General features: G+C 37.0%; 1 protein-coding gene across 7 annotated transcripts in view; it reads left to right on the forward strand.

The window, feature by feature from the left end:
* MARF1 (meiosis regulator and mRNA stability factor 1) overlaps positions 1–25733 on the forward strand; it is a 41583-nt gene that overhangs the window by 5979 nt on the left and 9871 nt on the right. For 3 of the 7 annotated variants that reach the window (XM_074840570.1, XM_074840572.1, XM_074840573.1), the window contains exons 5-28: positions 504–730; positions 1634–1751; positions 2508–2680; positions 3461–3895; positions 4424–4593; positions 4694–4855; positions 5543–5732; positions 6458–6636; positions 7588–7668; positions 7975–8211; positions 9005–9124; positions 9494–9669; positions 9910–10130; positions 10839–10981; positions 11858–11991; positions 12503–12705; positions 13215–13442; positions 14242–14472; positions 14578–14790; positions 15566–15626; positions 15726–15866; positions 16908–17078; positions 17629–17813; positions 19521–20074. In XM_074840570.1, coding sequence (XP_074696671.1) covers positions 504–730; positions 1634–1751; positions 2508–2680; positions 3461–3895; positions 4424–4593; positions 4694–4855; positions 5543–5732; positions 6458–6636; positions 7588–7668; positions 7975–8211; positions 9005–9124; positions 9494–9669; positions 9910–10130; positions 10839–10981; positions 11858–11991; positions 12503–12705; positions 13215–13442; positions 14242–14472; positions 14578–14790; positions 15566–15626; positions 15726–15866; positions 16908–17078; positions 17629–17813; positions 19521–19598 — 4277 coding nt within the window. In that variant the 3' untranslated portion in view covers positions 19599–20074. Of the gene's footprint in view, positions 1–503; positions 731–1633; positions 1752–2507; positions 2681–3460; positions 3896–4423; positions 4594–4693; positions 4856–5542; positions 5733–6457; positions 6637–7587; positions 7669–7974; positions 8212–9004; positions 9125–9493; positions 9670–9909; positions 10131–10838; positions 10982–11857; positions 11992–12502; positions 12706–13214; positions 13443–14241; positions 14473–14577; positions 14791–15565; positions 15627–15725; positions 15867–16907; positions 17079–17628; positions 20075–25733 lie in introns of those variants that run through there. The other 4 variants (XR_012625215.1, XR_012625216.1, XM_074840575.1 and 1 more) reach the window with 2 other exon arrangements.

Raw genomic sequence — 25733 nt, forward strand, 5'->3', positions numbered from 1 at the left:
TTTATTTGCGCTTTTTAGCCAGTAATAGGAAAAACTCTTAACCTCACTTCCCTGAACTGTAGGATACTTCTGTGTTTGTTCTGTATTGCCTTAATTTTCTATAATCACTGTCACTATACTGGTAATCTCATCCAGTTTTGTTTAGATTCTTTATCTAATTCACACTGTAAATCTGAACAGCTTTTGTGTTTCATTTCTCTTACTGTTATAAGACCTGCTGAGTTTAGTGTGACTCAACTTCAGACCATTTTCATGGCACGTGCCAGCTCAGCATTCGATAACATTGTTTTTAAAATATGTTACTTGGTGGTTTGAGAGTTTAAAAGTAAATCTGAAGCTTTTTTATCCTAATTTAACAGTGACTAAATTTCTGTTTAAGACTGATGTTTTTAGATTTCTTAAGAAAACTGAACTGGCATTCCTGGGCAAAGTTCATAGTATGTTAAGTTTAACACTTTTGGTATTTGGATATTAAAATGAGTTGTGTTGTTAAACCTGTGCAGGGTCTCCAGAAGTTGCAGTAACAGGCCAAGTTCTGGAAAACTTGCCCCCCATTGGAGTCTTCTGGGATATTGAGAACTGTTCAGTTCCCACTGGCCGTTCAGCTATAGCAGTTGTACAGAGGATTCGTGAAAAGTTTTTTAAAGGTCACAGAGAGGCAGAATTCATCTGTGTGTGTGACATCAGTAAAGAAAATAAAGAAGTTATTCAGGAGCTGAACAACTGCCAGGTATCAAAACAGCACCTACTTGGTGTTCTTGCTTGAGAATTTGTGTACTCTGAGTCTGCTAATAGTGATTCCTGTTTGCTAAAGCTTTGTTAGCTTCTGTGGGTTTTAGTGCATGAGCTTGTAATTAGTTTATGGGTGGGATCTTGAACGCTGAACTTCCTTGGTGTAATACTTTTAAAAACTGAACTGCATTCTATTATGTGTAGATTACTGTTTTAGCTTTAGTTTTAGTGTTCCCAGAGGGTTTTGATTTCATCCAGTAATAAGTGGTGGTGGCATTTCTAGTGTCATCCTTCAAAGCTGTGACTGAATCGTTAACCTAGAAGAACTATGATTCTGTCAACTTTTTTTACTTTTGTTAGTGAATACTGTGCTGATTAGTGAGGACACATAAATTAGTGGTATTGATTTGGGCCCCTTTAACACTACATATCTTTTCATCAATACCTTTTGTTTCTTGGTATTTTTTTTCAACCTTTTGTGCAGGTTTCTATGTCAGATATTCCCTTCCCACCCCCTAAACTGCAGATATGATAACATGTTGACAGTTCATCTGCTTATGTGAGGTAAAATTAATTGATAGTGAGTACTTACTATGTTTGTCACCCCTCCATTTCAAAAGAGGGTTTATGGAATGTTTTTAAGGTATATAAATTATGTTCTTTAACACAGAACAGTAGAAGTCATCCCTAAGACATTGCTGAACAACTAGAGTTGAAGTTCATTGCTCTTTAGAACAGTTTGAAGTCCATACATGCTCTATTTCATGCGTGTGTTCATTAATTTACCTAAATAAAAGGTGCATGTGAAAGCTTGTAATTACATTATTTTTTTAAAAGCTAAATTTAAGCAAGCGTGGTTCACGTTCAAGTTTTTCTTTAGAGCATGTCTGTATTTCCACAGGTGACTGTTGCACACATCAATGCTACAGCAAAGAATGCCGCTGATGACAAACTCAGACAGAGTCTTAGGAGATTTGCTGATACACACACTGCACCTGCCACTGTGGTTCTTGTGTCAAGTAAGTGTGGTACTCGCCTGCAGTGCAGAGTTCAGTTCCTCTCTTCAATAGCACTTTTGCATATGACACTATTCTGCTTTCCAGAGGTTGTGTTTACAATCAGCTTTAACTGAATTGCTCAAGAATTATTAACACTGTCAGTGACAGTGTGGGAAAAGTAGAGACAATAAAATGAGAACTTGGCTGAGTTAAATTAGCACTGGAATCTTGTTGGGTGTCAGTAGGTATGTGTATAAATACTGTCTAAACTTAGACAGCCGCAGCAGGAAGCTACTGAAGTAAAACTCACTGAGTCTTCCTTATGGTAATCTTTCAAATACATTTTGCTCAAAGCATTCTGATTTGTTTTTTATACTCACAGCAGCATACTATAGAGTTAAATATGCAAGCCACTCAACTGTTTAATTGCTGTGTGTTGCCTTGGGTTTCTCCCTAAAGCTAAACAAATGTTTGTTATAGAAGTATACAGTACCAGTCAAATGCCTTGCTGATAAATTGCTAGAAGTTGCTGTTAAAAGGAAGCCCTTGTCTGAGACTGAATGCGAACTGCTGATTTAAATTATGTCTATTGAGAAGTCTTGGTAGCTGTTGGTGCTTTTTCACTGGAAATCTTCAGTGATAAATAGACCTTGTCAAGTGATATCTGGGGTTTTGTTTGTTTAATCTGATGGGTTTTTTAGCTTTTTCATGTGTTTCCTTGTTCATTCTGGTTTGTTTTGTGGTTTGTTTTTGTTTTGGTTTTTTTTTCCTCTCCAGCGGATGTAAACTTTGCTTTGGAACTCAGTGACCTGAGACATCGACATGGTTTTCGGATAATTTTGGTACATAAAAACCAAGCTTCAGAAGCACTCTTACATCATGCTCATGAGCTTATTTGTTTTGAAGAATTTATTTCAGACTTGCCACCAAGGTTACCATTGAAAATGCCGGTAAGCTTTTTAATTCTTAATGCAACAGACATTTCAGAGTGTCAACTTCTTTATTATTTTCTTTTCCTAATTTAGGGGGAGAGCTACCTGAAATTATGTGTTTTTATGGTGAGAAATGTCTGCTGCATATCTGACCATTGTCTGTTACTACTATGTGAATGTATGCTTTCTGCTTTAAGACTGAAAGAATGAAATAATAAAAAAAGTAGTTAAAGTAAAACAGCAAGGTCACATTCTTATCACTGAATATTTTATCAGATAATGTATCTTACATGCCTTTCACTAGCAGAAAGTTAGGGTAAGAACTTAGTTGTGTATTAAGGAAGCACCACAGAGCTGTCTTAGCAGTTTTGAGTGACTGTCTACTGTTTTCTTGGGGTTTTTCTGTCTTTCTGATGATCCCCTCTGAATTTGCTGTGTTGTCTTTGCACAGCACTCATGGCCTCTTCTTCCTCTGAAATAATTTCCTGAACTATGTGTTCACATGCATGTGTAGAATGTATAGAATTCTTGGGTTGGAAACAGTGATGCTTTCTTACCTGGAGAAGTGGTCAGGTATTGATCCATTGATCAGGGACTCTGTAGTCTCTTCTAACTTTATATTGGAGATGGAACTTTGAGGATCTACCTTGGTATGTTTTCCAAAGAAATGGAATGCTGCAAAAAGAATGACTTGGGCAGGCAGGGAGAGAGCATGTGTCACCAGAATCAATGTAAAAATACTGGTTTTGAACAAGAGGGTATTCTGACATAAATTAAAATCTCATTCCCTTTAAACAGGCATGCCATACACTATTATACGTTTATAATCTGCCAACAAACAGAGACAGCAAAAGTGTCAGTAACAGACTCAGGCGTTTGTCAGACAACTGTGGAGGGAAGGTGCTGAGCATTTCTGGAAGCAGTGCAATTCTCCGTTTTTTAAATCAAGAAAGTGCTGAACGGGCTCGGAAGCGCATGGAAAATGAAGATGTTTTTGGTAACAGGATTGTAGTGTCTTTCACTCCCAAAAACAAAGAACTTAATGAAACAAAAAGCTCCAGCTCTGTGGGAACTGAAAAGGTGAAGTCTCCTAAAAAAATTAACAAGAACACAAAGCTGTGCCTCCTCAATAAAGACTCAAGTGATCACTCTTCTGGTACCAAAGGCTCTGCTGGGAAAGGATTCCAGATTCACGGATCTATTGTCAAACCCACGAATGTTAAAAGTTTACAGGTATTGTTCTACCTTGTTTAGTATTCTTGCTTTTCCTCATGTTCTGTAGATTGCTTCTGTTACAGCTTTAACTTGTCATTCCTATTTAATGAATAACTATAATGTATAGTAATATTCCCAAATGAGAGCTGTATTCATCTGCTTGGAAAGCAGGCAGTGAATTTGAGGATTGTTTTTCCCCCCTCCCTGCCACCTTTTTCTCAATTTGGAAGTACTGCTGGTACTTATTTAGTCTCAAATCTTAGGCCAGTTATAACTTTTGTGTTGATGTTGAGTATAACACAGAGTGACCCACTCTGCTAGTTTTAAGGATAAGTAGGGTAGATGTGCAGTGTAGCAAAAATATTTCAACTAATTGACAGTTTACTATTTTCTGTCACAGAAAATCAAAGATTCCTGGTTATGAAGTGCCAATGAAAATGCTATTAAAGGAAAAAGTTGTCAGTTATCTAGGTTTCCATCACAAGGAGAGCCTCTGGCAAGGAATGTCTGGTGCTTTCATGCTGCCCTTTCATCTGTTTCATACAGGAGCTGTGCCGCCTTGAATCAAAGACCATCAGTAGAAATACTGAAAACCAGCAAGAACATTTAAGAGAACAAATTCCTTCTCCTCAGAGTAATTCTAATGCAGCAATTCCTGTGTCTCTGGCAACCAAAAAAATTGGAATGGGAGAATCATCCTGTAAAAGTAGTCAGAAGTATGTTTAAAAATAGACATCAGCGTTCAGTACGTTTTTTTAAATGTGAATTCTGCAACATAATGTGTTTTTTCTTTTTCTTATATATATTTCTAAATAGAAAAGAGATCTCTGCTTCCAGGAGCATTACTAATTCCCCTGTAGATAAAAAAGATAAAGATGAAACTGTATTTCAGGTCAGCTATCCCTCTGCTTTCAGTAAGTTGACAGTCTCAAGACAACTCAGTCCTTTACTCATGTCTCAGAGCTGCTGGTCATCTCGGTAAGTGTCTGTGTCTTATTTGGGAGGTGAAGTGAGATTTCACCAATGTATACATAGATTATTGGCAGCTGCATATGGAGTTGTGTATGCTAAGCATATTACTTTAATACACTGATTTATGTGGAGGCAAAAGGAAACCATGATGGTGCTGCATAACAGCTAAAAGAGGGTGGATGTAAACATAAGATGGAGTAAGCTCTTTCTGAAACTTACTGTGTGGCATTTGTTTCCTGCAAACTTTGTCTTTAAAGCTTCTGAAAGATCTTCAGAGGTATTAGACTTCTTACTCCTCTTAATTTCAGTGCCTTTGACATTCCCAGTAGGAGCTTAGCCAGGCCCATTAAATTCTCATAGATGTAAATATCTGGCCTTTGCCAGTTATTAAAATCATGTGGATGAATTTGACTTTTCTAATGTGTTAGTAAGATAGTAGAAGACTTGGTGTCAAATGTATTATTAAATTGGGTGACTGAAACATAATTTCTTACAGGAAATATTTGTCTTGTTACAATGTTTTGCTTGTGGTGAAATTTGTTTTGCCTGCACACACATATGTACTAGGAAAATACCTTCAAAGTCCTGCATTTGTGCACTTGACCTACATCTATTTTCTGATTAATTTTGAGGTGTATATATCAGAATTGTGCAATAGCTGCTTTAGTTCATAAATGTTTTTATTTTACCTAGGAGTATGTCTCCGAACCTCTCAAATAGATCATCTCCACTCACATTTAATGTAGTAAATCATACCAGTGGTACAGACTGCCCTGATCCTTTTGCAAATGGTGCAGACATTCAGATCAGCAATATAGATTACAGATTGTCCAGAAAAGAGTTGCAGCAAAATTTACAAGAAGTCTTCTCAAGACATGGCAAGGTAAAGCCTAAAATACTTCTATTAAAACTGTTCTAAATAATTCCTGTTTATGTATTTATGGACATGCTTGTGGTCTAGCTTTAAGTGAGTAGAAATGGAAAGCTGTCCAAACATGACTTCTAAACTTTGTTAAAAGGGGATACTGTGTTTTTCCTTTAAAAAGACCAGATCATCACTTGTACTAGGTTCTTAATTTGCCTATGGTCTTCATAGATATGGTATTCTGAACTTCTATATATAAAATTCTTGGTAAGTGGCTCCTTAGTCATGCAGGGAAGAGACTTAGACTTTAACTGCATAACCTTTTTAAACTGTAAAGCTGAATTCTAATGTCAGCTTAAAAATCACAGTAAAAACTGAGTTTCTGTTTTGAATCAGAAGTGATCAAAAACAGACATGAAGAGTGTGAAAAAGCAGCTAGGCAAGGAGAGGTCATTTCTGCAGTGGTCCTATTTCTGTCTGATCTGTAGATGACATTCTTCTGGCATAATCCCCTACATGGGAAGGTGATGCTCGTGTTAAAAGAATATCATGGCCTTGCTTTGGCCAGGGCTCATAGCACTCGGTTTTTGTTTGCATTTTTCTGTTGGCCATGGTTCATGATACTCAGTTTCCTTTTGCACTGTATTTGGTTCAGGGCCAAAGCAAGACTGTGCTGCTCCTGTGTAGGCTTGCCTTGGGCTAATGTTTTGTGGTAAATGTATAAGGTGTTTTCTTCCTTTCAGGTAAAAAGTGTAGAGCTTAGTCATCATACAGACTACCAGTTGAAGGCCACAGTTCAGATGGAAAATCTGCAAGAAGCGATCAGTGCTGTCAACATTCTTCACAGATACAAAATTGGCAGTAAAAGGATCCAAGTCTCATTAGCAACAGGAGCTGCTAGTAAATCACTCTCTCTACTTAGGTAATAAGCACTTTGGCATCTTCTTAATTGTTCTAGCAGGTAGTTATTTAGTAGCTGAGAGATGGTTTAAAATACTGAACAAATAAAAAAACTGTTATGACCTGATGAATGCATTAAATACAACTAGGCTCATTTTACAGTTCAGCATTTTTATACAACTTATGGTTTAAGTTGCATCTGAAGAGACTAGATCTCTGTTTAATAGTGTTTAGTTTCACCACTACTCTCTCATAATACTGATATACCTCAATAACTTAGTTTGTGCAGCTGAGTTAAGATTACACTTGGCATTTTTATTTCTTCTTTTCTCCAAGAAAGTGCATATGAATTTTCTCTTTGAGGATGGGATACACAGTTTAAATACTGTTGGTGTTTCTTTGATCTCTGTTTTCTATGTGGAAGATGATGGAACTAGAGTGTTGATGCTAGTGAGACTACAAGTATTTTCTGTTTTCATTTTTTCCTTACTGAAAGAAAGAATTAGGAAAAAAAGTTCCTGTCTTCATTTTTTCACAGAAAGCTCCAGTGAAAAGAGTGCTTGGAGTGTATTCTACAACTATGTGCTATTTGCCATTGTATAATTTATGACTTTATTTTATTCTTGTCTTTTAGTTTAAGCCTATTCAGAGTTATTAATGTAATGACGAGGCTGGTAACTTCTAATGCTGCAGCTTTTAGTGTTGCATTTTATGGATGCTCAGAATCTTACCACCACTTATGAAAGATGCAACTCCTTCAGAGACATGACCTAATGAGTTAGCAGAAATGTTACTACTTGCACTCCCCTGATCTGAAGTGTCAACTTTTGTAGTGCTGGGATGGCAGGGGAATGCAATTTGTCCTGTTACTTTTATAGTTCATAAATTGCATCTGTAAATATCTCACCAGTTGGGCTGGATACTAATACTGACAGAATAATTTTGTGCTAATGTTACAAAACTTCTTTTACAGCTCAGAAACAATGTCCATCCTGCAGGATGCACCTGCTTGTTGTCTGCCTGTGTTCAAGTTCACAGAAATCTATGAAAAAAAGTAAGTTCTTAGCTGTTGTTTTTTCTCTAGTATTTCTAAAAAGAATCTGATCTTGTGTGACTGTGTACAGTGAATTAGAGAATTATGGTGCTTTTGTTGTTAGATGTTGCAACATATTATCTATTCAGAGGCAATGACTGTAATACTGGCCTTTCTTACTTTCAGTATTCATTTTTCTGCATTGGGATGAATAGATGAGTTATCTTAACATTTTGCATAGAATAGTTTCCTGTTTCTTAAGCAACAAATGTAGATTACTGTGTTCTCTGACTGTGTTTATAATGTATTTTTTATTTTTTCTTTTAGATTTGGTCATAAGTTAATCGTATCAGACCTGTATAAACTAACAGATACTGTGGCTATCCGTGACCAAGGAAGTGGGCGGCTGGTGTGCCTCTTACCCAGCAGCCAAGCCCGGCAGAGTCCATTGGGATCTTCACAGTCACATGATGGTTCATCAACAAACTGTAGTCCAATAATATTTGAAGAGCTGGAATATCACGAGCCTGTTTGTAAGCAGCATTGCCTGAATAAAGACTTTATGTAAGCTGTGTATAAAATACTAAAAAACAATACAAAATATTTGAATAGCATTTAATGCTTACAGGTATATTAGAGTTGAGGTATATATGTTCATATAGTGTGCTCCAGTCACTATTTATATGTTTACAAGAAAAAGTCAGGCAGAAAATAGTAAGATGGCACAAATAAGTTCCTAGGCAATTCTCATGGATCAGTCTGTTCAGGTAAGATTATTGTATACTAGCACAACTGCCAAGATTGAATACCTCCTAAGCAGAAGCTGAAAGGTGTACTACCTTCCTCTGTATATAAGAAGGTTATACATACTAGAGATTTCTATTAGCCAGAATTTTATTATGTAATTATAGCTGGAACTGATCATTCTTCTTTGTCCTCCAGCTACATTTAGTAAGTGATTCATACTGGGTTGAAGATTTCCTGAAGCCTTATATTAAGTTTTTTGTTTTACTTAACAGCAGCCAGGTTGTACTACTAGAGCAGTTATAGGTGTTTGCTTTTAACTACCTGGTATGTGCTGCTATGATTTAATTTGAAAATTTTAATGTAATGATAGAAATGTGGTCCTCTGAATGTTGCTTGCCTTCTGGAAGTTTGCTGTAGCTGTATTTAATTCTTGTGAAGAAGAAAAGATGGAAGTTGCTTGTGACTGTACGTAATGGTATTGTCAGATAGTAGCATTATATTGTATGCATATAGTATAATGTTTACTATGGGTGTGTATGTGAGCACAGTCATACTATGCTAAAGCTATGTGTAGAATGAGCATATAAACTTCAACCTCTTGTTTTTACAGTGAGCATGAATTTGATCCAGATTCTTACAGAATTCCTTTTGTGATTTTGTCTCTGAAGACGTTTGCTCCCCAAGTTCACAGTCTTCTACAAACACATGAGGGTACTGTGCCTTTACTGAGGTAAAGTATTTTAATTTAGGCTTTTAGTGTAAGAGCTGATAGGTTAAAAACTTAAAACTTTATTGATGGCTATTGTAAGGCTTTGAAACTACCTGTTGTATAAAAACTCTGGTTCTTATGTAAGGTGATATCTTTTATAGCAAATAAAAGCCTTATGAAATGCCTTATGAAATTACTACTTCTTGAATTCTTGTTAAGCAAAAAGACACACTTGGCTAAAAAGTTCATTTTATGAAGGCTTCTGTAATGTATTGATAAGCTGTTGAAGCCTCTTGCTCAGGAAGTGTCTCAAAAATAATTATATTTTTAGGGCAATTGTTACAGTGGTATTTTAGTGTATAATGGAAGCTTTTTTTTTTTCTTCCAAAGTTTTCCTGATTGTTATATGTCAGAGTTCAGTGATCTTGAAGTGGTGCCAGAAGGCAAGGGTGGTGTTCCTTTAGAACATCTAATTACCTGTGTTCCTGGAGTTAACATTGCAACTGCCCAAAATGGCATTAAAGTTATTAAATGGATACATAACAAACCACCACCTCCTACAACAGGTAAATATTTCTATTTAAAATTCTTTCTGAACTAATCTTTCTGCTAAAAAAAGATGAAGAGTAGCATAAAGTAATCACCTTACATAGTTGTTAAACTTTTTTATAACGAGAAACTTTTACCTTGAATGTTCATTCTTCTTTTTTTCTCCTGTGCTCTAGCCTGTGTTATGAAGTGCAGTGTTTAGTGGAAGAATATTAATGAAATTTTCAGTAATATGTTTTGGGTTTTTTTTTTTGCAGATCCTTGGCTTCTACGTTCTAAGAGCCCTGTAGGTAATCCACAACTTATTCAGTTCAGTAGAGAAGTGATAGATCTACTTAAAAGCCAACCGTCCTGCGTCATACCTGTCAGTAAATTCATCCCAACATACCATCATCACTTTGCAAAACAATGCCGTGTGTCTGACTACGGGTATTCTAAACTAATGGAGCTGCTGGAAGCAGTGCCTCATGTACTGCAAGTGAGTTACGTGGCACTGTTCCTTTTAACTTGGGGAATTGTATCTTCAACTATCTGAATTACTGGTTGGTATTGTGTAATAGATGCTATACAATTACCTAGTCCACCTTGAAAGATACGGTTAACTGAACCTTGGAGTGTAATTGTCTTTTTTTTTGAGATGCTGTTTCTGATTTGTTGTCTCCACCCTTACAAAACACTTTCTGGGGAAATTATTTAATCTAAGCCTCTGGAATAAAGTTTGAAGCTGATTTTAGCCTGTGGGCAGTGCTTGGGTAAAAGGTTATAATTGAGCTGTTTATCACAAGAATGCTGCGAATGCTGAGTGCTTGTAAGTTAGGCTGTGATGTGTATGTGACTTGAGGGATTTCTGTGTGAAATAAGTCATTTGGCCTTGTGTTACAAAAAAAAATACTATGGTCACACTAGCTTACTACTTTGAATACCAGTTGGCTGTGGACTTTTAAATTAACCAATACAAATGCACAACAGTTGTGATAGCACTCATGGAGGAAGCATTTCTTAATTTCTTGATGACATATGCCTCAGTACAGAAAGTGTATGGCTTCATGAGGCTGCCTTTCCAAACATTATCTCTGTTATATCCTTTATTTCTAGCCTACCTATAGTAGAACTGGCTTCTAAACACATTGTAGAAGAAACTACTAAGGATGCTAGATGTGAGTGATCAAATAACATTTTCTTTCAGATTCTTGGTATGGGTTCCAAACGCTTGTTAACTCTAACGCACAGAGCTCAAGTGAAGCGCTTTACTCAAGACTTATTGAAGCTTCTCAAATCCCAGGCTAGTAAGCAAGTTATTGTGAGGGAATTCTTGCAGGCTTATCACTGGTAAGTTATCTTTAACAAAATATGAACAACTGCACAGGGCATGTCTATCAAAAGTGATTTTAAAACCTAGCGCAAGAGAAGTCAGCACTTTAAATCTTAGTACAAACTATATTGCCTCTTCATTGTAATGTAGAAATTCAAACTTCTAGTAAAAACAAAAGCTCTCTGGCAGACTTTACTGCTTCCTTTAGTACTGGGTTCACTTAAATTTATTGGAGTTTGAAATAGGTTATTGTATTTCATTAGTTCTCTTTGAAGCCATGACTGCAAGTAGGTTGTGGCACATTAATGTTCACATTAAAGGGAAATTTTAGCATTAGGCTTTCTTTAGAAGGACTGATTGTCAATAGATACTTCTTTAACTGGACCTAGCAGTGACACAAAACATCTTGCTATTGCCAGGAAGAACATTCTGTTCTAGCATGGTAAAAAGTAAGGGCTTAGGGTTTTTTGAAAAATTTTTCCTTAATATGAAGATAGAAGTAGTACTTAACATACTTTGAGGAAACCATAGCATCCCAGTGCTACATGTGGTCTGCCTTTGCATGTGTGCTATGGTGCTGCATGTGCCAACAGCTCCTTTTTGGGAATGCACTCTTCTACTTACGTTTCCACTATAGGCAAAAATACATTCTTAGTTGTTTCGAAATCTAGTAAATGTGCATCTCCATTGTAGTCAGCTCTGGCCATTTGTTCAGTAAGAATATATGTGAAGCGTTCGTGCTTCTGAGGTGTTCCTAGTATGCTAGTATTACTGCCAGTATGAAAAATATGCTTATTTTTTTAGGATTTCAGGCTTATTCTCTCAACTTACACATTTTTTGCCTATGCAGCATGCATTAGTACTTGTATTACACAATTTTCTAAAACTTTCAGGTGCTTCTCTAAGGACTGGGATGTTACTGAGTACGGAGTGTGTGAACTGGCTGATATTATATCAGAAATTCCAGATACAACCATCTGTTTGTCACAGCAAGACAATGAAATGGTAATTTGTATTCCCAAAAGAGGTATGTCCCTGTATATTTTTTTTTGTTACTGTTGCCAAAGAAATTGTTCTTTGATTATCTCAAAACTGTACTAGACTTAGATTTTTTTTTTTTATTGATAACTGTGTTTCTGCCTTCATAACTAAGTTGTGAACTTCTAGCAAATAAAGAATTTGTCATTCTAGGAACACTTATAATGGAACAGACAGGAAAGCAGGTGTCAAAAAACAAAATAATGTTACTACTTCTGCATATAGTTAAACTTTCTGTGGAATGATTAGAGTGGGTTGTTTCCACACAGTAAAAATACCAACATATTTGGCTAGCTAACATCTTCTGAAGTGCTGATCACCTGATTATTTTGGACTTTAAACATGTAAGTTTAGTAAGGGTCTTCAGTTGTAGAAGAAAATAGTGAATTGGTGTGATACATGATTTAGCTGAAAATCAATCACCGTATTTTTTTTATTGTATTCTGTTGCATTTTATAAGTGTGTTGGTACATAGCTCTTGCTTTGATTTTTAATTTTAGAACGTACACAAGAAGAAATTGAAAGAACCAAACAATTTTCTAAAGAGGTAGTAGACTTACTGCGCCATCAACCCCATTTTCGAATGCCCTTCAATAAATTTATTCCTTCCTATCACCACCACTTTGGTCGTCAGTGCAAACTTGCTTACTATGGTTTTACAAAACTACTTGAACTCTTTGAAGCCATACCAGATGTCTTGCTTGTAAGTTCTAAAATCTTAAGCTGTACTTAAATCATTTTTCTGAGATCTGTACAACTGTTTCACCAGGGGTTGTATTCCTCATTAACTTCACCAGTGCACAGTTTATAACTCACACTAATGTTAGCTGTATTTAAGCAAGTCTTTCATGTAGCTGTTTTGGTAAAATGTCCAAGGTTTTTAGCATGTTCAGGCTAAGTTTGTTAACAAATTCAAGTTTTCTAAACTGGATTATATTTACAAAATTCAGTACATCAAAATTAGAGCTAAATTTCATTAAAGTTGTGTTTAAACTTGCTTTAAAAAAGGTTAATAACTATTTAATTGCCTATTTTGTTGTATTTCAGAAATTACATAGTGTTGCTTGCTATGTAGGTATCTTTTGAGGTAGCTGAGCCCTGCTACATATCAAACGATTGCCTGCAAGCACTGAATTTCAGTTGCAGATTACACTGGTTTTTTGATCCAGACTAGGTAAATCACTTTAATAAAGTGTAACTTCTGTTTTGTAGGTATTGGAATGTGGGGAGGAGAAAATTCTCACACTCACAGAGGTGGAACAAGTCAAAGCAGTTGCTGCCCAGTTTGTTAAACTGCTGCGGTCTCAGAAAGACAACTGCCTCATGATGAGTGATTTACTGACAGAGTACAGTAAAACATTTGGGTACACACTGCGGCTTCATGACTATGATGTTAGCTCAGTTTCAGCTTTAATGCAGAAACTTTGCCATGTTGTAAAGGTAATCTTTTATCTTTAATTTATCCCTCTAAAAGGTATGTAATGTTCTGTTAAGGAATTTCCTGTATCAAATTACAGGTCTCAGTGTGCTTAATACTGTACTCCAGAAACAATATTTCATTAAGGGGGGGGGCGGGGAATTACAAAGGGATTTTAAATATAGCTTCTATATTCCTATGATGTTCTCCTTGTTCTCGTGTAACCTTTTAACTTTTTCTGGGAAAACTTAGGCTTGTTTAGCAAATAATAAGTAAAAGATTGCATTACGGTACTTATTTTAACAATACAAATTGGTTTTTTCCCACCTAACTTCTAGCTGTGTAAAAGCAATGGTTTCTTGATAGCCGTAGTAGTCACCAGTTTCCTGATGTTTTATATTCCGAACTGTTTTGATCTATGGTTTGAGACTTTGACTCAGAATGCAGATACATAGATGGTGTTACATGTCAGTGGAAAAGAAAGGTTACATCTGTGTGGACATGGGCATACTGGTTTAGTTTCTCCAGTTCTGTTAATTTAGTGGCTGGTGTTCAGGCTGGAGCTCAGTCAGGTCCAGCTGGCTTAGAACAAAGAGTAAAATCATGTCTACGGTGTGGACAGAAACTGCTACACAGGTTTTTGTATATTTAAAGTAAATTTTGCTGTGTAATAAGCTGCTTTATCCTGTCTTCTGTCTATGGGAGTATCAGATGCTGGTAATGTAGTATCAGATACAGCTGTGCTCAAACAAACCCCAGCTACACAATTTATAAATTAATCTCTTCCCTGTCCCGAACTTCATTCCCAATTCATTTTTCCAGGTTGTTGACACGGACTCTGGCAAGCAAATTCAGCTGATAAATAGAAAATCTCTGCGGACTCTTACTGCCCAATTGCTAGTCTTGTTGATGTCCTGGGATGGAACATCCTTTCTCTCTGTTGAACAGCTTAAACAGCATTATGAAACAACCCATAGTACTTCGCTTAATCCATGTGAATATGGATTTATGACCTTAACTGAGCTCCTGAAGAGTCTGCCTTACTTGGTTGAGGTATATAAGCTCTTCTTCCTTTCTGATGTGTTTCATACTTTAAAAAGTTATTGTGACTAGAGGATATGGAAGTATGCACTCTAATTCTTTCTCTTTTTCTAATAGATTTTTACCAATGGTGCAGCAGAAGAATATGTGAAGCTTACAAATCTGTATATGTTTGCAAAGAATGTAAGGTCCTTACTTCACACTTACCATTATCAACAGATTTTTCTTCATGAGTTCCCAGTAGCATATAGCAAATACACAGGAGAAGTGCTGCAACCTAAAGCATATGGATGCAACAATTTAGAAGAGCTCTTAGGAGCAATTCCACAGGTGTGAAGAATTCTGTTTTGCACAATTACATTGAGATTTCTGCATGGATTAAAAGTAGTTACACAGTTGTGGTTTCTGTTAATTGGTGTGAATTACTGGAATAGTAAGCTTCCAAGGAGGCTTATACCAGTTTTACTTTTAATAGCTTCTCAGAAATCTGGACTGTGTAATAAGAAAAAAATAATTTTTTTTTACATTTTTTGGTCAGATTTTTCTTAAGAATTGTTCCAGGTGAGGCCACAAATATTCTTGGCATCTTTATCAAGTGAGATGATTGTTTTCTGACTTGAATGAATGACTGTACAATACTGAAGCTTTGTTTTGATCAGGGTAGATTATTGGTTTTAGGAACGAATTGTTATGGGACATTGTCAGAAGTGCCACATAGTGGAATTTCGCTGTGGCATCTTCTTGTCATCCCCATGTACAAAGTGCTCTAGGATAAACTTGTAACTCAGTTCATGGCTATAAGCTTTCCTTTAACTAAACTGTTCTTTCTGGAGAGTGACAGAGTGGAATTTTGCAACTCCATGTTTGAACATACAGTTCTGTTAATATAGTCAGTACACTTTCTAGCTCTATAGTTTGGCATCAGTTGTTTTGAGACAGAGCTTTTACTTGGGTAGTGTGGTACAAATTAGCAATATGATTTAGTTTACTCTTAGAAATAATGTCACTGCAAGGCTAGATGAAAGGCAAAAAGTAAGCTGCCTTAGGCTCTGACCTTACTATGTGCTGATGTTTAATTCTGCTATTTTTTTTTTTTTCTCCATAGGTAGTCTGGATTAAAGGACATGGCCATAAGAGAATTGTGGTACTAAAGAATGATATGAAAAGTAAGCCATTTCAATTTTGAGCAGTATCTTGGTTTCCTTTTTTTCTTTTTTTGCAAGGTGACTTGAGTAATCGAACCAAATGAACTTGCCTTTTTGTAGCTCGTTTTAGCTCACCTAGCTTTCCCCCTGCTGATCATGTGGATGATCATGGAAATCAACTTGCCGACAATAATGGACATATTATGGAGACCCCAGGATCTACTTCATCAATGGAACTAAGTCTAGGAACACCTAGCAATGGTAATGCAAAATTGATTTATATAAGAAATGTACTATCTTAGAGGAAATAAGCAGAGTAATGAAAGCAGCATGGGGAAAGCTGTGTGAGTTAGTCAATCTGAACTTCTGCAGAAATGTTTTATGGCTTGAACGCTGTTGAACTACTCACAAAGTATGTTGTTAGGCATGTGTCCTCTTGATAAGGGCATCTGTTTTCCTCAGGTGTCAGTATATATGTAGCTGCTAGCATACTGTTTCCCATGGATTTTAGTGGAAATTCAGGTATATAAGCATGAAGCTAATAAGAGAAGATAGTCTGTAGCAGTTTCTGCTGGGAACGTCTCCTGTATTCTGATGAGAATATAGTGCTCTTTTGTGGTGTTTTTATGTTGATTTTGTGTTGTAACTTACTTGCAAATAATAATGGCAGTCTTGTTGGTATAAGTCTGCGTCCAAATAAAAATAACTGGGAAATAGTGACTTCACGGTTCATACCTTGCTGTGGTCTCCAGTCTTTTACTACCTGCAGGTTAGAGAACTTGTGGAATGGTTCTTGAGTTGTTATTTCAGAAGTCTAGGCTTGTCCCTTTTAATAAGGGCAAATCACTTTATTTTGAAGCTTTCAGCTTAATTTTCACATGTAAACGTGTTGTACATAAACATTTGATAGGATATTGGTATGTCTGCAGGGGAGTTGTCTGGTAATGAGCCCTTCTCTGTTAAAGACTGTTCCTGTAGGACTTGTTTCCTCAGCTGCTGTTCTATTGTTCAAGTTTGGCAAACACCACGTTTTACTATAGGGGTATATTTACTCAGGCAAGCAGTAGGTTTAACTGTTGCTTTGTCTGCTGTATTGTAATTAGTTAAATGCTCTTGAACCAGCAAAGTAACTGTTAAATGAATCTGAGGTTATTCAGCATTAAATTAGTTTGATAGTATTCCAAATACAACATAGCTCTCAAATCCTCAGAATCGCATTTGAAGACTTTACATATACTAGCTCTGAAATAGTGACACTTGCAGCTTACACATACTTTGAAAGATGTTCCTTTATTTTTGTAGTTTCTAGTCAAACTGAGCAAGAACTTCTTTGCCTCGCAAATACATCTCCCGTTGACCTCTTGTGTGAGCCCGTTCCTTCCTGCCTACCATCCCCACAACTGAGACCTGATCCGGTGGTTCTTGAGTCTGCAGACCTCATTCAGTTTGAGGAACGCCCTGCACCTCTCTCTGGTAAGAGTTTGCTTGCTTATGTTGTATTACTTATGGATGATAACTCATAGAATTTGGGAAATAAAGCGTTAAACAAATGGTTGATTATAGAAAGTTCCACTTAAATCCATACATATATATATTGCACCATGGGATGTGTTGGAAATGCAAGTGTCTTCCATCAGAAATTTCAGTACTGACTTGAGTACCCTGACTTTAAGTACTTGAGCACCCCACTGTGATTCTCTGGGGTGAATTTTATAGGGACCTTATCTACCACTAAAATGGCATCTTGCCAACCTGTAGCAGCCTTTCACCACAGTAATTTTATAGTGCTTTTCTGAGTACTGAGAGACTTAATGTGTGAGAGTTAAATTAAACCTTCTGAATGGCACATGATGCAGACAGAGTCAGAAACAAACATCAGGTGCAGAGGTGAACATGACATATCTCCTGGCTTCAAATCAGGCTGACAAATTATTTTTAAATATTTTGTTGCCTATTACCAGAGAAAATTCTTTATTTTTCAAGAACAGAACATCAATAAATTGAGTTCTCTTATTTATTTTAGAGATAATGATTTTAACAGAAGAAGAAAAACAAAGAATTGTTACCACAGCTCAAGAAAATCTAGCCTCTGGTTCTGTGGTATCTAACACCACAGAGAATGCTTCAGTGCCTCCCTGTCAGTCCTCTGATACCCAACTAAGCAAGGAAGCAATGGACAGCCCAGCCAAAAAGCAACACAAAAACAAGGTGAAATTGGCAGCAAACTTTTCACTTGCACCTGTAACCAAGCTTTAACTCTTTCTTTTTAGTGTGAAAGACAAATACTGATGGACTCTGCACAAAGTAAAGCTATTTGCTAGCCCTTATGTATTTTAATGAAAGGCCTAGAAGAATTAATTTGTATTTAATGTATTCTGTGAAGATTTTGTTCCTTTTACACTGAACACAGCTGTTAGCAGAGCGGATTTTTTCTATTATTTTGAAAAAAAAAATCTGGCATTCGTTAAATTATTGTTAAATTTTACAGTTTTTCATAAATGTGTGTTCAGTAAAAGCAAAATATTAATTCAACTGAAATGGAACAGATTTTATTTTCTTTAAGCCTCATTGGTGGTGTTAATCATACATGTAGCATATTGTATTCTATAGGCTGTTGCTTACTGGTATTGTTTCAGACAGTATTAATAAAATGCATGATCTGTCTTTCAAAAGCCTGTTGAGAAACTTTAACTTGCTGACCTGAAATTACATGAGTGATGGAGTTGATTCTACTTCAGAGGAGAAACTTATTCTCTGACCTTTCAGATGACTTGTAACTGCATTGGAAATTCTTTTGTCTAAAGATGTCTGTAGAAGACTATGTGGATTTTTTGTGAAACTTGTTTTAAATGTTTTCTGTAGCTTTCAGTTCCATTTAGGAGCTTCCTAGGACACTGATGCTTTAAGCTTCTCTTTTATATTTAGTTCCAGTCTGGCATGGATTTGGTTAAGGAAAAGACTGTCTTGGTGTCATGAGTTTAAGATACAGACACACACATTTTATTGTGTCTAGAAAAGAAGTTAGGAAGATTCTGATATTTCTGAAATATGCATTTAATGCATAAATTACAGATAATGGAGCTGGTCTTATTAAAATGTTTTGTGATGGAAGGTATTGATGCTATTTCCACCTGTAAGGAAAGTTCTAACTACATGTGGAAATGCTAAGGTTGTTATGCCTAACCTTGTTTTCTGTTTTTAAGCATGTTGAGTAAATGGGAAGCTTATTCTTTGATGTGCTATCTTTTAGCTGTGTCTGGTTTTATTCTAAAACTTACTCCTAGTGTTGGAAGCTTTTTTCCATTTGTGGTATCTTGTTTTGGCTTTTGAAAGGGCCAGCTTTGAAAGAGGGGTAAAGTCAGTGGATGACCTTAACTCTAGTTAGCAGAAATGTCCAGTGTATGAGACTTTATACCCATTCTGGGTAACCATGGCATTTACAATGGGTTGTATTTGCCAGGCAGCAAATAAATTGCTTGTAGCATTGAAAGAACCTATACTAGAGGTTTTCCACTGGCCAACTGAGTATTTTTTTAGGTGGGTTCTATTGTAATATACAAGAGATGGAACACAGGCTCTAATTTCTCAGCCAGCAACAGGAAATACCACTGAATAATGGCTATAGACAGAATTTTACTAGTCAGACTTTGTTAGGAAATCTTTTAAATTTAGGCAAGTATTACCAGTAGTGAACTTATAGCCATTGTGAGTGCAGAGAAACACTTGGAAGTTTTTCTGAGCATTATGGTACAGTATTTTGAGTCCTTAGTAAACCTCTACAGACATACTGCTATAGAAAGAGAAGTTTAGAAGTAAGCTTTCTTGGAATGCTTTTAATGAGTTAAATGCAAGAACATCTGCTTTCACCTTAAGTTTGATAAGGTTAACACTGATCAGTCTAGATCTTTGTTTCAGAAAAGCATGCATTGGAGAAAAGACCAACCTGAAATTACATTCTCATGGGATGCAGCTACAAGTCATCTGGAGTACTAAAGAAAACCAGGTTTTTGCTTCAGAGGAAAATATGGTATTTGTCGAAGTGAGTGTGGTGGTTATACCATTTATGGAGGTCAGCATATCTTTTCTGGATTCATGTGTGATTCTGATGAAATCGCTGTTTGAAAGTAATAGAATAATACTTTTGAGAAGTTGTGTTCATAGTGTAACAAAATAGCTAATTGAATTGCAATATATTTTTTTATTCAAAGGGTTAAATGAATGATGTGACTTACAGATTTAAAAGCATTACAACCATGAAATTCTTTAATTTAACGATTAAATGTACTACTTCAGATTCATGTCACTGAAGCCCTCAGTTTATGCACTATCTTTTTCTTGGAATGGGAGGGAGAAAAAAATTTCTTTTCTTAGCTGTCTACTTTGTTTGGACACTTTCTTTTGTGGCTCAAGTGCTGTTTTGTGTGTTGGGACCAAACAGTTGTGTCAATAAAATTTTCAAGCAAGCATAACTCTTGTCCTTGTCTGAAGACTTGAAAAAAACTGTCCTAGAATCATTAACTTGCTGAAGTGTCACATTAAGTTCAATTTTCCAGACAGAGCAGAGAGCTAAAACTTGGGATTTAGTGAGACAAAAGAAACACCATAAATCCACAACCTGCTATTCTGGAGAATGAGTGTTTTCCCAATTTTTGCAATTCAGCTGTTAACAGATGTACTCCGTAGCTATTACTGCTCTTCATACAACATAATGTTTAGGATATATTTTAGAAGGAAACTGTACTATTTATCAGTCTGAAGAGAAAGATGGAGAAAGGAGTGTTCAATGCAAGTAGAAGTAAGGTGTTCCTCCTGAGTTTTAGTCCCACTTCGAAATGTTAAAATTGTTGTGAATAATGTCACATGGGGTATTACTGTGCAATAAAGTGAACAAGTCACATTTGAGTTACAATAGCCTTGTTTTCCAGCTTGCTGAAGATAGTAATTATCCAGGAACTAGAAGTCCGTCAAGCCAGTTACTTTGCAGCTTCACTAGAGTGCTTTGAACTTTTACTTCAGAATCTAACAGAATAATTAAAAAAAAAAAAATTGCAACTAAATTGGAGTGCTCTGTCATCTGACAGCTTTATGGACAAAAGAGCTGGTTGAGCTGCTCCTGACTTTCTCTTTATTCTGTTGTGGTTTTATTACATATTCTCACTTAATGGAACTGTTAAGTGGAACAGTCTGCTAGAGTAAATGTCCCGCCTGCCACAGGTAAGTGTTCACTTGACCTTGCAGACTATGTGCTTGTTCAGTAAACAATTTTAAAGCAACTGCCTAAACTTATTTAGCTGGAAACTCTCTGTAAATAGTGTAATAAATATCACTCTAAAAGGAGGGGCAGGAAACTTATAAAAACTTTCTACAGCATCTGAAGCAACACCACAAACTGTATAATCACCACTCTAATTTCATTCTTTCAGTAGTTGTGAATGTTGTAAGTATGCATGAGTAAAATCCCTCATACCACCTGGTATGTGATTACCTTCAAAAGGTGAGTCTGATTTTAATTGTTCTTCTGTTGTCATGCTGCAAACATTCCCACTTCTTTCATTTTCATGTTAAGCCATCTGTTTAATAACAAGTTTTTAAAAGTCATGATGGAAATAACTTGATTTTTTTTTTCTAAAATTAATGTGGCTTCTTTTGTCTGCCATAATGTAACAGGATGGAGTGTAGTTGCATGGTGAACTATGGTTTAACTCCTATTAACTGTAATTTTTAAAAAAAAAAAAAAGCCCAACAAGGGGAGACTTGGGTGTAATGCCAGACAAGGGCATTAGGGAAGTGACTGACGTAACTGATGTTTCAGGTGTAATGTGGAATAATGCTGATAGGAAGCATGACTGTCTAAGAGAACAGAGAACATGAGGCTGTTCCTTAACCTTTGAAGTTTCTGAACAGAGAAGCTGACAAAAGGCTTTTCCTTTGGACCAAGTAAAGCTTTTGAGTGTGAAAGAGTAAGAAAGCAAGCAGTCTTTCTGTAGAATAGGCTAAGGGCTTCTCTAGATCAGTTTTAAAGCCTTTTAGATGCTCCACTAGTCCTATCTAATCCTTAGCTGCCTTGTATCTAGACTACCTATCGAAGGAAGAGATTTTGTTCATTTTTTCCTCTTTTGGCTAACTGCTGCTGACAGAGTTGCATTTGTTTTCCTTAAGCTTTTAACAGTTTGACTGTTAAGTAGTGACAAGCTTGGCAGAAGCAGCCTGACCATGCTGGTTGCACTTAAAGGGAAAGTTTTTTGAAGTGCAGACTGGTGCATTTGAAGACATCTCAAATTTAAGCTCAAGCTATTAAGACATGATTCTTAAAAGGTGACTAAAGTTTGTTGCCAACAGACTTGGGATAAAGAGGATAGTATGGATATTATACTGTGAGGCCCAAATACCACATCAGACTGCAGACAAGTAATTTAATTTTACCCGAAGAGTAGGATTAAGTATGTGATAGGAGTTCAGAGAAAAACAATTAAGTTGTGCGAAGGGAGAGAGAGTAATAGTTCACACGATAGTCCTGTAACTAGAGATTGCTTTCATATTTTCTGTTGTGTTTTTTAAATGTGTGGGAGGGAATGTGAGGGTGGAATATGACAAGTATGTGCAAACTTCAGGATGCTCTCAGAGGAGAGAAAGCTAGGATGAAATAATCGTAAATGGATTAGGGGAGGAATAGGAAAACTTCCTGAAAGTGATATCTCAAAGCTTGTGGTCAGTATCTTGAAAGATCCTTATCCTGCAGGACTTTCCAGATATCCTGGACTTTGTCTGAAGCATAGGTAATGTCTGCAGGAAGAGTAACAGTGCAGTAGCAAGATGACAGATGCAGAAATTCCTTGCCCTCACTCAGTTTGTCACCTGAAAAGTTGCACCAAGATGATCTTCCTGCTTTTACAGATGGCCTGTGTAGGTACAGACAAGGCATAAAAGCATCTGGCTTATACTTTTGGTGCTTAGCTCTGTGTTTTGTGTTAAAAGGGACTGTTCTTAGTCCCAAGACAAATCATGGAGATTAGAGTGTTCTTACTGCTCATGAGGATACAGGTGACCCCTTTGGAAACTCTCTATATCTCTTGAATTTGACAGTCCTAAAGCAAAAGTCTTTAAAATATTTCCTTTAAAATGTATCTGTAACAAATAGTGGTTTGGAGTGATTGTAATCCAGCCTTGTGTGCCTGTTGAAGGAGGTCGTAGAGCAGCCTTTGCCAGCTCAAAAGCAAAGCAGTTTGTGAGCTGTGACACTGTGCCAGAGATAAGTTTGTAGTAATTCAGGAAGAAAGATGGTGAGAAACATCAGCTGTTGCAGACTTATGTTGAGTTGACATTTATTCATTTCACCTCGAGATTTGGAATGTGTATTACTGCCGGAAGCTATTCTACTTAGTATATGTCACAGACAGTAATGCTGAGCTGACTTGCCTGCAGCCTTATTCAGTGATGCTGGGGTACAGGGCATGATAAAGCCTCAGGCATTCCAGTGGGTCGGATGGTACATGGCTGTCAAAGCACTATTACATGTCATGCTGTGGGCACAAGTCTCAAATCAGCCTTTCAGTTACTGGATTCAAAAGTAATTTTCTGCCAGAAAACCTGTTTTGTGTGATGAAGTCTATTGGTAAGAAAAAAACAACATGCAACTCTGTCAGTGTAGATGAAATGAGGTAATTGGCTCCAAGAAACCTGGAGTTAGCTGCAATCATCTCTGCAGGTTCTGAGCTTTCTTAAACTACTCTGTGATTTATCTGAAGTAATTTTTGGTAGAAGTCCAAGCCATAAAATGGAATGCTCAACAGGCCAGCAAATATTTCATTAGCTCTGACATAGACCCTGCAGGTATATTTAGGTGCAGCTTTACCAAACCAGCTGGGAGTGGTGTGAGACAAGGCCTGGGCACTGAGGTGTTCCTAGCGGTGAAGCTCTGTGAGCTGGGATGACCACTGTGGGCTTGGTGGACTTCTCACAGATGTTCCAGCTCTGAAATCCTGGTGGCAACTGTTTTACCAGATTCCTGATGTCCTGGGCACAGTGCGTATTTTGATGGGTGGTGAAGGACGCCAGGAATGCAGGGTGAGGTCCATTACTGTCTCTGTGTTAAGGCACTTGCCGGTGATGCTGAGGGAGCTGCAGTGGTGTTTTGCTAGACTGCACTGTTGTCAAGAAACACCCACTCTCCATTTGACTCTGGTCTCTGCTGTTGCTTTCTAAGGACATGTATTTCTACTTAAGTTTCTTCAGATGTGTAAATGATCTCTTAAAGGTAAATCTTCTGATAAAACCTTTTGATACATTACACTTTTAACTTGAGTAGAATGCAGTTGAGTATGGTCTTGGTACAGAGGCTCTTAGAGCACAGTGATCTGCTCATTAATGAGTCAGGGTGGCCTTACTCAAGATGCTACCTCAGATCTTAAAAGGAAAGGTGTTTGCAGGAAGGAATCAGTCATCTGTTTGCCTGCGGGGAAGATGTGCTTGTGTGGGTTCTCATGGACACGAGTCACTGTTTAAGAGCATGAATTTGCCTGAGAAACAAGTGGATGACTATAACTTCAAAACTATAGTCATGACCCCCAGGAGTGAGTTGATACGCTTAGTTTTAAAATAAGCAGTTGTAAATTGAGGTAAGATTACTCTGCTGCTTTCTTGTGGTTTGTCTCTGGTTTTGCTAATAAAGACACTGCTGTCTCATGCTTCAGGAGGAGCGTGTTCAACAGTGCCTGTGGTAGTTGCAGTTCACTGGATAATCTTGTCCTCCAGATATGTTTCCACAGACCTTCATTTGTTCAATATAAGTTGATTGAGGGCTGTAAGACTTTATCAGTTAGGTTTATTTTGTGCTAGTTACAGAAGATAAGATTACCATGAGTCTTCTGTGTTGTCAAGTAGCTAAGAAGCTTTTACATTATGGCATTTTATTAGAGCAGCTTTGACTGCCCAGTGAAATAAAGCTAGGTCATTGAGGGGTTTTCTGGCCTGAAGGTGCACAAGCAAATAGTAATGGGATATAGGTGTGTTTACAAAAGCTTCAATACTAGTACTGTCATAAAGGAAAACTTTTTTTCTGCATTGCAAATCTAGTCACATGTAGTTGACTTGAAAGGCCCATTTAGTGGAACTCTAGTATTTGTTTGTTAGGAAAACCAAGCACATATCTCTAGTCAATGGAATTTCTGATGGTTTTTAAGTGAAGACAGAAATAGTTAAATGCATTGTTGCTATCATTTGTAGCTCTGTGTGGCACACAAGCTCTCTATTCTTGTAACCTGAAAATCCTAAATTGGAAGTTCTTTGTTTAGCTGTATTACCTGCTGGAGTGAGTCTATCTAAAGCATGTCAAAGAGGTTTGAAAGTCTAATCCATTGTAACATCCGGCCTGCTATAATCTACTGATTTCTGTAGCTCATGAGGTTTACTTTTTAGGTGTCAGTCTCTTGATGTCTTATCACAATTTGTTCAACCTCACATGATGTATTAGTGCAGAACACTGTCTCTAGTTAAGAAACTAATAATGCTGTAAAGGATACAAGCTTAAATGTAAGGGAAATGATACTGTTAAGATACTTCCTTATTCATTTCTGAATCTAAGCTGTTGCCTAGGCTGTCTGGATCCAGGTCTAGATATTGAGGTGTTCTCAAGATCCTATTTGAAGTGTTGTATCCACATGGAGGGAAGAGTAAGTTTTGGACCTTAAAGTAATGTTTTTATGATGTGATCCTGTTCCAAAGCAGCCTGCTTGGCTGGCTGTTTGCAGGACTGATGGGATTATGTGGTACAAGATGCACCTTGATAACAAAGGTAGCATTTATGCTGGGGCAGAGTAGGACTGTTCATTTAAGTAACGTGACTACTTTGGAAGAGTGGCTTGGACTTTGAGCTGTTTGGGGAGTACGTGCTAGGTCTGGAATAGGAAAGGGAGCTGCCTTTTCTTCAAGGTCACAACAGAAGAAAAAATGCTTTGCTTTTCTTCAGCCTGTTCCTGAAATGTGAGAGCTTGGTGTGGTGACCTGCTGGCACTTGATTTTTCAAGTGTTGACACCACTATATATGTTGGAGTGCCAAGAAATTTTCCATTGTTTTAAATCGGAGCAAACCACACAGAGGCAGTTTGGTTTATTTGTACATCTTGGAAGACT

The sequence above is a fragment of the Strix aluco genome, chromosome 15 (assembly GCF_031877795.1).
Source record: "Strix aluco isolate bStrAlu1 chromosome 15, bStrAlu1.hap1, whole genome shotgun sequence".
NCBI classification, from domain to species: Eukaryota; Metazoa; Chordata; class Aves; order Strigiformes; family Strigidae; genus Strix; species Strix aluco.